This window comes from Drosophila guanche, unplaced genomic scaffold (assembly GCF_900245975.1).
Source record: "Drosophila guanche unplaced genomic scaffold, DGUA_6, whole genome shotgun sequence".
NCBI classification, from domain to species: domain Eukaryota; kingdom Metazoa; phylum Arthropoda; class Insecta; order Diptera; family Drosophilidae; genus Drosophila; species Drosophila guanche.
In genome coordinates this window covers 423,769-437,262 of record NW_022995743.1, presented here as the reverse complement: position 1 = coordinate 437,262, position 13,494 = coordinate 423,769, and the positions used below count along the sequence as shown (strand labels likewise).

At 52.5% G+C, this 13,494-nt stretch overlaps 5 protein-coding genes across 11 annotated transcripts in view; 4 read left to right on the top strand and 1 right to left on the bottom strand.

Moving 5' to 3' along the window:
* The window catches only part of LOC117592034 (exostosin-3), a 4,447-nt gene extending 2,333 nt beyond the window's left edge, over positions 1–2,114 (top strand). Inside the window, exons 4-5 of one of the 4 annotated variants that reach the window (XR_004574505.1) lie at positions 41–1,921; positions 2,017–2,114. Coding sequence is in view for 3 of the 4 variants with exons in the window: in XM_034285495.1 (XP_034141386.1) it covers positions 38–1,588 (1,551 nt within the window). In the remaining variant the exon portion in view is untranslated. Of the gene's footprint in view, positions 1–37 lie in introns of all 4 variants that reach the window. The other 3 variants (XM_034285495.1, XM_034285493.1, XM_034285494.1) reach the window with 3 other exon arrangements.
* Positions 2,115–2,279: 165 nt separating this feature from the next.
* Positions 2,280–3,965, top strand: LOC117592220 (exostosin-3-like). Its single transcript, XM_034285847.1, has one exon. The coding sequence runs from the start codon at positions 2,280–2,282 to the stop codon at positions 3,963–3,965; it is 1,686 nt and encodes a 561-aa protein (XP_034141738.1).
* A 43-nt stretch (positions 3,966–4,008) lies between these two features.
* On the top strand, positions 4,009–5,853 carry LOC117592211 (exostosin-3-like). The gene has a single exon (XM_034285823.1). It carries the CDS (start codon positions 4,009–4,011, stop codon positions 5,851–5,853), a length of 1,845 nt encoding a protein of 614 aa, XP_034141714.1.
* Positions 5,854–5,952: 99 nt separating this feature from the next.
* LOC117592037 (ankyrin repeat domain-containing protein 13D) lies at positions 5,953–9,440 on the bottom strand. 2 transcript variants are annotated; one of them, XM_034285504.1, is made up of 7 exons: positions 9,212–9,437; positions 8,910–9,042; positions 8,521–8,835; positions 8,137–8,453; positions 7,985–8,080; positions 7,175–7,914; positions 5,953–6,844 (listed from the first exon to the last, which is right to left on the bottom strand). In XM_034285504.1, exons 1-7 carry the CDS (start codon positions 9,308–9,310, stop codon positions 6,631–6,633), a joined length of 1,914 nt encoding a protein of 637 aa, XP_034141395.1. In that variant the 5' UTR covers positions 9,311–9,437; the 3' UTR covers positions 5,953–6,630. The 2 variants fall into 2 exon arrangements, with proteins under 2 accessions (XP_034141395.1, XP_034141396.1); XM_034285505.1 differs by lacking the exon at positions 5,953–6,844 and adding an exon at positions 6,870–7,109 and having other exon boundaries at positions 9,212–9,440.
* Positions 9,441–9,678: 238 nt separating this feature from the next.
* LOC117592038 (lysophosphatidylserine lipase ABHD12) lies at positions 9,679–13,225 on the top strand. Of its 3 annotated transcripts, XM_034285507.1 has the most exons (6): positions 9,679–9,839; positions 10,161–10,262; positions 10,736–10,772; positions 11,338–11,529; positions 11,877–11,995; positions 12,051–13,225. In XM_034285507.1, exons 4-6 carry the CDS (start codon positions 11,444–11,446, stop codon positions 13,079–13,081), a joined length of 1,236 nt encoding a protein of 411 aa, XP_034141398.1. In that variant the 5' UTR covers positions 9,679–9,839; positions 10,161–10,262; positions 10,736–10,772; positions 11,338–11,443; the 3' UTR covers positions 13,082–13,225. The 3 variants fall into 3 exon arrangements, with proteins under 3 accessions (XP_034141398.1, XP_034141399.1, XP_034141400.1); XM_034285508.1 differs by lacking the exon at positions 10,736–10,772; XM_034285509.1 differs by lacking the exon at positions 11,338–11,529.
* The last annotated feature ends 269 nt before the right edge of the window (positions 13,226–13,494 follow it).

The following is a 13,494-nucleotide window of genomic DNA, read 5'->3' as shown; positions in this document are numbered from 1 at the left end:
GCTGCAGTTCCAGTGCGTGCCTGCCATGGAGCAGCAGGAGGCGGACTCCGTGTCCGACTGGACGCTCTGTGGATCGGATTCCTCCCGCAAACATCTGCTGAAGGACTCTACCTTTGCGCTGATCCTTCCGCCGCTCAGCGGGCGGGTTGCTTCCACCCTCATGCTGGCCCGACTCTACGAGGCGCTGCGCTCTGGGGCCATTCCCGTCATCCTCGGAGCAGATGAACTCCGACTGCCGTACGCGGAGACTCTGGACTGGCGTCGGGCGGCACTCCTCATGCCCAAAGCTCGCATCACGGAGCTGCACTTCCTACTGCGAGCCGTCCAGGATGCGGACTTGCTTCTTCTGCGGCGCCAGGGCCGTCTTATCTGGGAGCGCTACCTCAGTTCGGTTCAGGCCACGGTGGATACGGTTATAGCTAGCCTACGCGATCGGCTAGGGATACCACCGCGGCCTGTTCCCCCAGTGGTTGCCCAAAGTGTCTTCAACAGCACATTCATACCTCTGAAGTCCGATCCACCAGTGGGACTGGACACTGAACCAGAGGAGTCTCTTGGTCCCATTGAGCCGCCATATCCGAGTCCCGCCTTCCGCAGAAACTACACTATCCTACGCATGCAGTCCAAGGAGGCCTGGAACGACTGGGTAGATCCCTTCTACATGTACCCCCAACTGCCCTTCGACCCCGCTCTTCCCTCCGAGGCAAAGTTCATCGGATCCCATACAGGATTCCGGCCAATCGGTAAGGGAATTGGAGGCGCCGGTAAGGAGTTCAGCGAGGCTCTCGGCGGGAACTACCCCAGGGAGCAGTTCACCATCGTAATTTTGACATACGAGCGGGAGCAGGTGCTGATGGACTCGCTGGGTCGCCTTTACGGGCTGCCGTATCTGCACAAGGTGGTTGTGGTATGGAACTCCCCCAAACCGCCGCTGGACGACCTTCGTTGGCCAGACATCGGAGTGCCAGTGGCGGTTCTGCGCGCTCCGCGGAACTCGCTCAACAACCGCTTTCTGCCTTTCGATGTTATCGAGACGGAGGCGGTGCTCTCGGTGGATGACGATGCCCACCTGAGGCACGACGAGATCCTATTTGGCTTCCGTGTGTGGCGCGAGCACCGCGACCGTGTCGTCGGTTTCCCCGGTCGCTACCACGCTTGGGATGTGAGCAGCAACAACATGTGGCACTATAACTCCAACTACAGCTGCGAGCTGAGCATGGTGCTCACCGGAGCGGCCTTCCTGCACAAGTACTACATGTACCTGTACACCTATCACCTGCCGCAGGCCATTCGCGACAAGGTGGACGAGTACATGAACTGCGAGGACATTGCCATGAACTTCCTTGTCTCGCACATCACTCGCCGGCCGCCGGTGAAAGTGACTTCTCGTTGGACTTTCCGCTGCCCAGGATGCCCTGTTTCGCTAAGCGAGGACGACACCCACTTCCAGGAGCGCCATAAATGCATAAATTTCTTCAGCCAGGTTTTCGGCTACACGCCACTGCTGAACACGCAGTACCGGGCGGACTCGATCCTGTTCAAGACCCGAATCCCGCACGACAAGCAAAAGTGCTTCAAGTACATATAGATCTAGTCGGGTCGGGGCATCCACACCCGTATCCATCCAGAAACGATGAACCACGACGACGGCCGCTTCACTTACTGCCCTGGACACCGGCACCCAGTCCGAATCCGACTCCTAGTTCTAAGCACAAAGTTATGTATATACTGCGTAGCCGACTACTGGACAACATTGACTCAAAGCGGAGCTACTGATAAGCAATGTGAGATTACCGATTACCCAGTCCGCTTTTCCGCGCCAGTTCGTCTTCTAATCTCGCCGAGCTCCTCACTTATAGTTTTGAACGCGCGTGTGATTGCTTCGGTCTGCCGTATATGCCGGAGACACCAGAAACCGATTGTAAGTCTTTTACTTATGTTTGTCTACGTTTGCTTAATTATCCTAAGTTTCTATGTATGTATGTATGCATGTCCCCCACTCGACTCTGTATATAGCGCCTAATGAATTCATCTGCCATCAATATCGATAAAGGATGAGCTACTAGAAGATTAATTTCCCTTTTACGCAAGCTCACTGCACTATCACCTTTAAAGCGACACCATTCCGAAGCTTTGCCTAAGGGGACGGGACATTTTTGAACCTGGAAGAGTATTTGGGAGTATGTATATAGTAGGTATTTCAGCAGACGTTTAAAACTCCACCGAAAGTGAAACATACATATATGGAAGGCTAAGTAACTCTCGCTTGTTCCTTCGACATGGCCAGCTATGGCGACGACTACCAGCCACTGCACAGCAGTAGCGAAGAGGAAAAATCACCGGCTGTGGCCAAGAATGACTGGATAGGCCACTGCCGACGCAATATTTTCGCCCTGTTTCTCATGCTGCTGTTTCTGGTGTCCTGTCTGGTGTACCGTATGAATAGAGCTCACCAATTTCAGTTGGATCTGTCTGTCGAGGCGACCAGGCTGGAGTCCCATATCCATAAGCTGCAGTGGGGCATCGGTCAGTACCAGAGGGAACTTGTGAAGCTTCAGAAGGAGCGACTGCGTGAGCAAAATACGCTGGAGCAGCTCAAAATCGGCGTGAAGCAAGCGCAGGAGGCCCAACAAGAGGCAATGCGAGACCATCCCAAAATTACCCTGCCGCTCACCCTCCTTGCCAACTCGCTGCCCAAAAAGATGAATACTGTGTCGACGGGCGTAGCCGCGACCTGTGCGATGCACAACTGCTTCGACCACTCCCGTTGCAGCCTCACCTCTGGCTTCCCAGTGTACCTATACGACCCCGGCGAGCACAGCGTCCAAAGAGCTGGCTACGACATCGATGAGTTCCTCAAAAAGACTCTAAAACAGATTCTAGGCTCCAATGCGCACATCGTGACGGATCCAACGGAGGCCTGCATCTTCCTGGTTATATTGGGCGAAGCTCTCTTGGTTAAGCAGCAGCCGACGGCATCCAGCCACACACACGACTGCCCCATTGACACCCAGAAGCTGTACAACCTGCCCTACTGGGGCGGTGATGGCCGCAACCATGTGCTGCTCAACCTCGCACGCCGTGACCTCTCCTCCCGCCGCACCAATGCACTGCTTCAGCAGAACACCATGCGTGCCATTGTCGTTCAGAGCGCTTTTGAGATGAACCAGTTCCGTCCCGGCTACGATCTGATTGTGCCCCCCATCCTGGGGCCACCCGGAGGAGACGTTTGGCAGGAGTGTGCCAGCATGGTGCCCGCCCGCCGCAAGTACTTGATTTCGTTCCAAGGAGAGATGAGACCGAGAACAGACTCTCAAGCCTCAAACCCGCTCGACGACTTCATTCTGGAACACTTGACTGACATGTCTAAGGGACCCACTCAGGATCAGTTCGAGCTGCAGTTCCAGTGCGTGCCTGCCACGGAGCAGCAGGAGGCGGACTCCGTGTCCGACTGGACGCTCTGTGGATCGGATTCCTCCCGCAAACATCTGCTGAAGGACTCTACCTTTGCGCTGATCCTTCCGCCGCTCAGCGGGCGGGTTGCTTCCACCCTCATGCTGGCCCGACTCTACGAGGCGCTGCGCTCTGGGGCCATTCCCGTCATCCTCGGAGCAGATGAACTCCGACTGCCGTACGCGGAGACTCTGGACTGGCGTCGGGCGGCACTCCTCATGCCCAAAGCTCGCATCACGGAGCTGCACTTCCTACTGCGAGCCGTCCAGGATGCGGACTTGCTTCTTCTGCGGCGCCAGGGCCGTCTTATCTGGGAGCGCTACCTCAGTTCGGTTCAGGCCACGGTGGATACGGTTATAGCTAGCCTACGCGATCGGCTAGGGATACCACCGCGGCCTATTCCAAGCGTTGTTTCTCATCACATTTTCAACATTTCGGTTACGCCGTTAATGGCAAAGATAAGATTAACCATTCAGCCGGAGGAGTCTCTTGGCCCCATTGNCACGCCGTGACCTCTCCTCCCGCCGCACCAATGCACTGCTTCAGCAGAACACCATGCGTGCCATTGTCATTCAGAGCGCTTTTGAGATGAACCAGTTCCGGCCCGGATACGATCTGATTGTGCCCCCCATCCTGGGGCCACCCGGAGGAGACGTTTGGCAGGAGTGTGCCAGCATGGTGCCCGCCCGCCGCAAGTACTTGATTTCGTTCCAAGGAGAGATGAGACCGAGAACAGACTCTCAAGCCTCAAACCCGCTCGACGACTTCATTCTGGAACACTTGACTGACATGTCTAAGGGACCCACTCAGGATCAGTTCGAGCTGCAGTTCCAGTGCGTGCCTGCCACGGAGCAGCAGGAGGCGGACTCCGTGTCCGACTGGACGCTCTGTGGATCGGATTCCTCCCGCAAACATCTGCTGAAGGACTCTACCTTTGCGCTGATCCTTCCGCCGCTCAGCGGGCGGGTTGCTTCCACCCTCATGCTGGCCCGACTCTACGAGGCGCTGCGCTCTGGGGCCATTCCCGTCATCCTCGGAGCAGATGAACTCCGACTGCCGTACGCGGAGACTCTGGACTGGCGTCGGGCGGCACTCCTCATGCCCAAAGCTCGCATCACGGAGCTGCACTTCCTACTGCGAGCCGTCCAGGATGCGGACTTGCTTCTTCTGCGGCGCCAGGGCCGTCTTATCTGGGAGCGCTACCTCAGTTCGGTTCAGGCCACGGTGGATACGGTTATAGCTAGCCTACGCGATCGGCTAGGGATACCACCGCGGCCTATTCCAAGCGTTGTTTCTCATCACATTTTCAACATTTCGGTTACGCCGTTAATGGCAAAGATAAGATTAACCATTCAGCCGGAGGAGTCTCTTGGCCCCATTGAGCCGCCTTATCCGAGCCCCGCCTTTGGCCGAAACTACACGATTCTACGCGTGCAGTCAATGGAGGTCTGGAACGACTGGGTTGAACCCTACTACTTGTACCCCCAGCTGCCCTTCGATCCCGCCCTTCCCTCCGAAGCAAAGTTCATCGGATCCCATACAGGATTCCGGCCAATCGGTAAGGGAATTGGAGGCGCCGGTAAGGAGTTCAGCGAGGCTCTCGGCGGGAACTACCCCAGGGAGCAGTTCACCATCGTAATTTTATCATACGATCGGGAGCACGCACTGCTGGGATCCCTGCGCCGCCTTTACCGACTGCCCTATCTCTACAAGGTGGTCGTGGTATGGAATTCGCCAAAGTCGCCGCAACTCAGTCTCCGCTGGCCGGCTATCGGAGTGCCCGTCGAAGTTGTACGCGGACAGCATAACTCGCTCAACAACCGCTTCCTGCCATGGGACGTAATAGAGACGGAGGCGGTGCTCTCGATGGACGACGACGTTCAAATCGGACAAGACGAGATTGTGTTCGGCTTCCGGGTGTGGCGCGAGCACCGCGATCGTATCGTGGGATTGCCTGGCCGCCACCATGCCTGGGATGCCGTCAGCAGCACGTGGCGCTACAACTACAGCTTCAGCTGCGAGCTGAGCATGGTGCTCACCGGAGCGGCCTTCCTGCACAAGTACTACATGTACCTGTACACCTATCATATGCCGCAGGCCATTAGGGACAAGGTGGATGAGAACATGAACTGCGAGGACATCGCCATGAACTTCCTTGTCTCGCACATAACTCGAAGGCCGCCGGTGAAAATCACTTCTCGTTGGAGCTTTCGCCGTCGAGGAATTAAGTCTTCGCTCAGCCAAAGACCCAAGCACCTTGAGGACCGCCACAAGTGCATCAATTTCTTTAGCCAGGTGTTCGGCTACACGCCCCTGCTGAACACCCAGTACCGGGCGGACTCGGTCCTGTTCAAGACTCACATTTCGAAAGACAGGAAAAAATGTTTCAAGTACGTCTAGCTCTAGTCGGGTCGGGGCATCCAATAGAGGGACATCCAATAGAGGGGCATGCATCTGCATCGAATAGGAATGTATTCAAGGTGGATTTATGTGGATTTTGTGTACTTCACATAGTATGTATGTATTTTACTCATTTGCACAGAGAATGATGAATGTGTGTGTTTTGTTAGTATAAAGTAGTGTTAATGCTGATTAGTAAATACAGTTATATATAGTGTGTATGTGTCAGCAAAAGATCTTCAAACTAAACGAAAACAGGTAAATAGGAAAATGTAAATTTCGGAGGATATGTGACATTTGTTCACGCACTTAATGCTAAATAGATAGCAAAAACTACGGACTACAAGATCTACAGATAGACTCTACACATACGTGAATATGAATGCTTATCTATCGTACATATGAATATACGATATAGACACATATATTTATCATAGAATAGTATAGAGGTGTCTGGTGGTATACAGATCGTATAGCTGAGACTTTCTGTGGTTGTTCGGACGCGAGTGGACGAGTTGAGAGCAGATCAGAGCAAGCCAAGCGGATGTTGTTGATGCTGCCTTGTATCACAATTCAATCAAGGATCCACTAGGGGGAGGAACTTAGATAGGCAACTTAAATAATATTTATACAACTTAGTCGAAAGTGTTACACTAGAAAATATAACTTGAATTTTGGAATCGATTGCATCACAAAGGGAAAAGCGAGTGCCAGTTCGTGATTGATTTGGTCGGAGTGGTGATTGTTTGCCTTCTGGTGACTCTGCTGATTGATTTACTAGTGTTCCTGCAGACTAAGCTTGAGCGCTTGCTCGATCATCTCCTGCTCGCGCTGCCGCTCTAGTTCGTACTTCTTTTGGTCCTGCTGCGAGAGACGCATGGCCATGGCCAGGTCAGCGTCCACGTACCGAAAACCCCCATCGTCATCGTCCTCGGAGGCGGGTGAGCCACTGGCATTGGCGTGGGCTCCAAGCAACGACTCCTGTAGCACCCTGTGGACGAAATGGAACACGGAAACACACAAAGCTCGGATAAGATGCCATCTAGCTGTACAGGAGGAGGAGACAAGTGAAGGTGTTGGGTGTTGGGGAGGACTACTTAAAGATCTTTTTCATGTAGCTGAGGTCGTTCTTGAACTGAGCCCCCGCCGAGGCAGAGCGGCCGCGGGGCTGCGGCTCGAGGAGGGAATTGGGAGACGGCGAGTGCCGTCCGTACTGGTGGTGAGGGGAAAGCAGGTGCGAGGAAAAGCGAGGGTGACTAGCGTTGGCGGTTTGCACCTGTTAGCTTCCTGTAAAGAGACCAAAATGTGAACCATAACCTACCGCTGCAGTTGCTCGTCGTCCTCGGGCAGCATGTCGGAACCAACAACGCTCTGGCCGCGCAGCACCTCCCAGATGTCCACCTTGTCATCGGCCTCGGCTCCGCAGGCACCGCTGGTTTCCACGAGACTCTGCTCGATGGCGTACTGCAGCATGTCATCCTCGTCCAATGGGATCTGGCGCCGGGAGTCGCCTCCCCGGGTTGTGTAGTGACTGGGTATATCGAAACAGCGGTCGTCCACCAGGCAGGTGACGCGGTCCTGCTCCTCCAGGGTGGCCACGTACTCCACTGGCGTGGTCATGGCGAACACGTTGCCGAACGTGATACATGCATTGAGGACGTGGAAGAGCGGTATCTCCACCTTGACCGGAAAGCCGGCTGGCAGCTGCATGGTAATAAAGTCTTTCAGTTTTGACACGTGGGGACTGGCCATGGTAGACATAAGGTCCAGGATTGGAAGCACCTGCTCCTGCAGTCGTATCGGATGTTGCTCGGCCAGCCATAGGTTGGCCTTGAAGCGCTGCACCTTTGTGCTCAGATTCTTTGGCTTGCCTACGTCCCGACCATGTAGATCGACCTCGTCGCTAAAGTACTCCTCTGGCGTAACTGACGCCCTGGGCGTGCTTGAGCCCGATGCGCAGCCAGAGCTGCCATTGCTCTGGAGAACGGCGGGTGAGGAGCGCCCACCGCTTTCGCTGTCCGCCAAGAGGGAAGCTGTCTCTCCAGAACGCGGCGAGGGTGTCTGCAGTAACAGGTGGTTAGCCAAGAGCAAAATATGGAGACGGACCATACAACAGATGAATTCTACTTACGCGCTCTTTGAGTGCCGCTGCTATGTCTGTGGGGGGCACGTAGTCCTCGTCGGCAATTCCCAGCAAACTGTGAAGAGGCGTCCGTGCTGTTTTGTTCTGCGGGTGGTTGGAGTTGCTAGATTCAATGGTGATAGAACAGGGGAAGTTCTCACCTTGATTTGCTCCTCGCTCAGATGATCCATGCGCGTCTTTGTGACAAACTCCACATTACTGGCTCCATAGACCTTGCAGTTGTAGCCATTGATGGCCTCAGACTTCTCGCTGCGCCAGCCCCAGATGCCACACTTGTTGCGCTCGAAACTGATCTTCTCCATCTCGATATTGTTGGTGATGACGGGCGCATTCAGGCGGGCTCGCACAGTGCCCAGGGCGGGGGGAATAGCCACAATGTCCCCGATATCGCTGCTCATCTGCTCCACCATTACTTCGTTCGTGTCGTGGTCGATCTCGATCATGGTAGCCGTCTCCTCTACGGGGAAAACGAGAGAGAGCTTAAAAACGGTGAGCTCAGTAAAAGTCTGAAAGGTTAGTCTTACTGGCGCCCTTGAAGATGTACGAGCGGTTCCCCCTCTGCCAAGTGTTATTGTCGAAGCCTAGCAGGGTAGTGTCGATGCGCACATTCGCCCCCCGCTTGTAGACCTTGTAGGTGTCGCTGGGGCAGAGACGCGACATCAGAGGCACCCACGACGTGAACTCCCACTTCATCTCTATGTAAAAGTCGGGGGCGTCCAGGAGGTGTTGCAGCAGCTTGGGCACGTGCGTAACGCGCTGGACATGCCGCTGCAGGTCACGCACCTCGATAATGGCAGTCAGTATGTCTACGTCGCCAGTGCACACGGCTTCCTGTACAACTGGGGGACAAATGTGAAGGAGAGTGTTACATTTTTATCTCCATCAGCCAGAGTCTATCTAATGATGCACTCACTTGACCAGCCTTCGTGCTCATAGGTCGCATTGCACTTGGCAGCTAGTAGGCACTTGACACAGGGAAGATTTGCCAATCGCACAGCCAGCATCAGGGGGGTACGACCTCGCGGATCGATTTTTTCCTTATCATTCTGTAAGTTGATGAATTTTGCCGTTTATGGTTATTATTATTGCTCTGCTGTCCGTCGGCTGTCGGGAGAACGCGCTAATTCAATTAGCGCGCACACACACCTGTCCAGCTTTACCTTCAGCAAGAATCACAGCCCAGCCACAACCACACCCACCTCACCCACCATTTACCTGGTCGATTTGAAGCTCAGCCTGCAGCTGCTCCACGTCGCCGTGCCAGATGTGCCAGTGGAGCGGATACTCCGCCTTAATTTCGTCCAAGCTCTTCATTTGTCCAAGTTTCGGCCCTGCCGTTGCAATTGCAATCGTCTCCCTCTCGCCTTTTCTTTAAATTCGCAATTTCTTTTGTTTCTCAGGGTTGTGATGTATCGAAATATTCACATACATTTTTTTTGATATATTTTGAACTGATATTTTGGTTATCGATTATAGCGATATTTTCTGAAGATTGACGCTTCAAAACCAAAATTAGAAATGCATGATAAATCGCTCAAAGCTCGAATAAGTGAGCAGCATCCACATCAAATGCCCAAAGTTGGAATTACGATCCGCTAGTCTGTAGTTCCTATCAAACCTGTGACCTGTCACTAAGATATTGTGACTGCTGCACAAGTTTTTCTCTGGCAGCTCATCTCTAGCAGGCATCGATAGTCAATAACAACAGTGACAGCTGTTCGCCTGAAAAATTCCAAATCCAATAAAAATTAATTAGTTAATTGCTTAAAACCTGGAGTCGACACAAACCGGAGAACAAATATTTAAATTAGAGGATATCTCGTCTAGTCCTGGAGCGTATGTGGTGAGAACAGAAATCCTGCGGATATCCTTTGATTTTATTACATAAAATTAGTAAAAAGGCTGTTAACACTAAAAAACAATGTCGAAAACCCCTTACCCCCTTCAATAGGGGTCATAGAAAAAGCCATTGCACAAAAGCCTGCCACATAAACGGACTCTATTTGGCTCGGCGACAATGTGGGGATGTCTGACTGCAGGTGCTGATGCATCGCAACTGCAACCGCACCCCCCCCCCCCCCCCCCCCCCCCCCCCCCCACAAAAAACATGCAANAGCCCACCACGCATCAAAAGTGTTGAAAACTGTTTTCCATTAACTTGCAGGCCACCATGCAGCTGCTGGACTAGAGGGACTACTTAATCAGACAAACGCACTGCACTGGTTTCATTTTCTTGGCACTCATTTCCACGGACTGATATAACACGGTGAGTCCGAGTCGGCAACCGATGCCCACTTACCAGCCACTTGGCGGTAATTTAGGCATTAATTGGCCACAAGTGCATCCCAACTAAATGTGTTATTCATGTTCAATTCAAACTGGTCCACATAAGCCGCGGGGAGGGCAAGCGATAGCGATCAACTCAACAATTGTGGGGGGACGGGCCCACGCTCATCATTCTCCTTCAGTATCAACAGACGCGCCACCCACAACGTTACGCGACCCACCCGCGCTAGTGTGAAACGTCATTATAATTTACTTAAAAAGAAAGTTCGCAAATCCGTTAGTGTCTCCCATCTCCCTCCCTCTCTCGATCACTCGATTGACAATTTACAGACATGACCTTTATTCTGTGGATATCGCTTGCGCTCTCGGTGGCTTTTTGAACTTGAATTTATGAACTGGCAACCTTCTAACGCTCTCTCTTTCTCTTTTCCCCCCTTCTTTTTGTCTCTACAGCTATGCTCTTTGCGCGTAGGCGGCAGTTCTTCAAGAGGTGATTCCCTGTGTGTTTGTCCCACTAACCGACCCCCGCTTAATTTAATCCGGTAGTTTGCTTGTAGTCGTACGAAATCCGTTTGTGTTCCCTTATGATTTCGATCTGCCCTCGCGTGGCAGCCGAGCGTGGTAGGTGGCATTAGTCACGCTCGTATTGCGTTGATATCTCGGCCGCTCCGACTGGCATTATCAAATCGCTCCACCACTTACTCACTGCCTCATTGACCTCACATATACATATACACATCCTACATAAATCATCTTTTAAATACATGCATTCCCCAAAGCACCACACGTAATACCCGCGCCGACACCCACCGCCACTATCAACAGTATCAGATAGGGTACAAAGGTTGCCCTTAAGGAATTTTTGGCAAAATAATGGGGATCAGTTTGCGCTACCCTCGGGCTCGGTTCGGTTATCGCGGTGCCTTGCATGATTCTCGCTTTGAAAAAATCCCCCTCAACAAAAAAAACTCATGAATAACAAACTAATAACCTGGAAATCTGTTTGCTTCTCTCTCCCAACGCGTCAAAATAAAAATACTCGACAATAATTCAAGTACGCACACGGTCAGAATCAATCGAATCAGTTGACTCCCGATCGAATCGAACAAACCAAAGCATATCTTAATTCCCATAAGCATTAGACCGAAAGCGTCCAAAACAATGAGTGGGCTTCATAGTACTATAAACACTATTTGCTATGCTACAATCATTCCCGGAACGATCTTCATTAGTTGGCTAATTGGGCTGTAAGTATCATCAAGCTCCTCGCACCGATCTCGAGTCCCCCCGGCTCGAATAAATGTTGTAAACAAATCCCTTTTCCATCTGTATAAACCTCCTGATTTGTCGTTTTTTGCTTTTGCCATCGTGTCATCGTGACATTTCGGGCACCGTCGACTCTGCTCCGCTTCCGTGTTCTGTTTTCGCTGGTTCTCACTGTACCAATTACATCTCATCGACATTGCCACCTTTCATCTTCACTTTATGTATCTCGACTTGTAGTAATATCTCCCCTTTTGTAGTCCACATTCCCCCCTCATTTCACCACAAAGAGCTAGCACACGGGAACACACTGACACCTCTTCCTTGACAGGGTGGGCCTGCGCTGCCTCCAAGTGTGTCTGCTGTTCTTCATCTTGGTATTGGTGGTGCTGCCTCTGGTTTTCCGCTACTCGGTGACGCTCCAGCGCGGCATCCTCTTCCTCACATTCAGTAAGTAGTCACTAGACAATAACTACCAATCCTAAGTCCATACTCCCTCTTGCAGTCACCTACCCGAAGGGGCTCGACCTCACCAATCCCGCCGGCATCGGACTCTACGCGACACGGAACTTCTACATAACGGTCAAGGAAAATGACGAGGACGAGGATGGGGTACGCATCGGAGTGTGGCACGTGCTCCCGAGAAACGCGGTTCGCCGCTTCAAGAGGGAGCTGCAAGTGGAGGAGGCCTTCGACCAGGACATCACCCTAAATGAGCGCAGGGACGACGACTACGAGCAAGAGCTCAGGCTCATGGCTCCGGCTATAAAGTCCGAGTTCCCCTCGATCGTACCCGAGAACGAGCAGCTTTTCTACGAGCGCCTCCTGCGGATGCCTGGCGGAACCGTGGTCATCTACCTGCACGGCAACACGGCCACCCGGGGCAGCGGCCACCGCTCGGAGGTGTACAAGCTTCTGCGCAACCTCAACTACCACGTGTTGTCCTTTGACTACCGCGGGTACGCCGACTCGGATCCCGTCTCACCCACTGAGGAGGGCGTGGTAAGGGATGCCATGATGGTGTACGAGTACATAGCGAATGTGACCTCCAACCCGGTCATCATCTGGGGTCACTCTCTGGGCACGGGCGTGGCCACGCACATGTGCGCCAGGCTGGCCCATCTGAAGGAGCGGGCGCCGCGTGGTGTTATCCTAGAGAGCCCGTTCACCAACATCCGGGACGAGATCCGCCTGCACCCCTTCTCAAGGATCTTCAAGCACTTGCCCTGGTTCGACTTCACAATCTCAAGACCCATGTACAGCAACCGGCTACGCTTCGAGTCGGATATTCACGTGCACGAGTTTCCGCAGCCGATTATGATCATTCACGCCGAGGACGACGTCGTTGTGCCCTTCCACCTGGGCTACCAGCTGTACCGCATCGCTCTTGACAGCCGGAGCCGAGCGTGGGGACCGGTGGAGTTCCACCGCTTTGACCGCAGCAAGCGATACGGCCACAAGTATATTTGCCGAGCCCCCGAGCTACCCGGCCTAATACAGCATTTCGTGGAGAACTATCGCAAGGCTGTATACTAGACTCGAGAGGAGTTCCCCCTCCATGCTATTTATTTTAATTACTATACACAAGTTAGTCTTAATTTAGTTTTCTAACGCCACAACGTTCCAAATTCTTCACCATGTACAAGCTAATTAAAAGAGCCATTTGGATAGCAACGAAAATATGGATTGTTTTTGCTTCTTATATAGAGAATTATATCGATTTATATAGAGCTCCCTCTAGTGGCACCGGCCAGGGATTTCCATTTCCCTTAATAGCTTCCAAGCTAAACAAAGAATTAACAATTATTTTAAGCAAACCGAGACCCTATTAAGACAACTGCACCAACCAACAATAATCTGTAGCGTTTATGGTATGGTACTACGAGGATAGAAGATCCCTTGCAAACAATATTAAATGGATTTCATTAATGCATTTTGAATCTGACGAT

Excerpts from the sequence above, each read along its gene's own strand:
- LOC117592211 (XM_034285823.1), top strand. The coding sequence starts at position 4,009 with ATGCGTGCCATTGTCATTCAGAGCGCTTTTGAGATGAACCAGTTCCGG.
- LOC117592037 (XM_034285504.1), bottom strand. The coding sequence starts at position 9,310 with ATGAAGAGCTTGGACGAAATTAAGGCGGAGTATCCGCTCCACTGGCAC. Across the intron at positions 9,043-9,211 it reads CTGAGCTTCAAATCGACCAG|AATGATAAGGAAAAAATCGA; the intron begins GTAAATGGTGGG and ends ATCAACTTACAG. Across the intron at positions 8,454-8,520 it reads GTACATCTTCAAGGGCGCCA|AGGAGACGGCTACCATGATC; the intron begins GTAAGACTAACC and ends TTTTCCCCGTAG.
- LOC117592038 (XM_034285508.1), top strand. The coding sequence starts at position 11,444 with ATGAGTGGGCTTCATAGTACTATAAACACTATTTGCTATGCTACAATC. Across the intron at positions 11,530-11,876 it reads ATTAGTTGGCTAATTGGGCT|GGTGGGCCTGCGCTGCCTCC; the intron begins GTAAGTATCATC and ends CTTCCTTGACAG. Across the intron at positions 11,996-12,050 it reads CATCCTCTTCCTCACATTCA|TCACCTACCCGAAGGGGCTC; the intron begins GTAAGTAGTCAC and ends TCCCTCTTGCAG.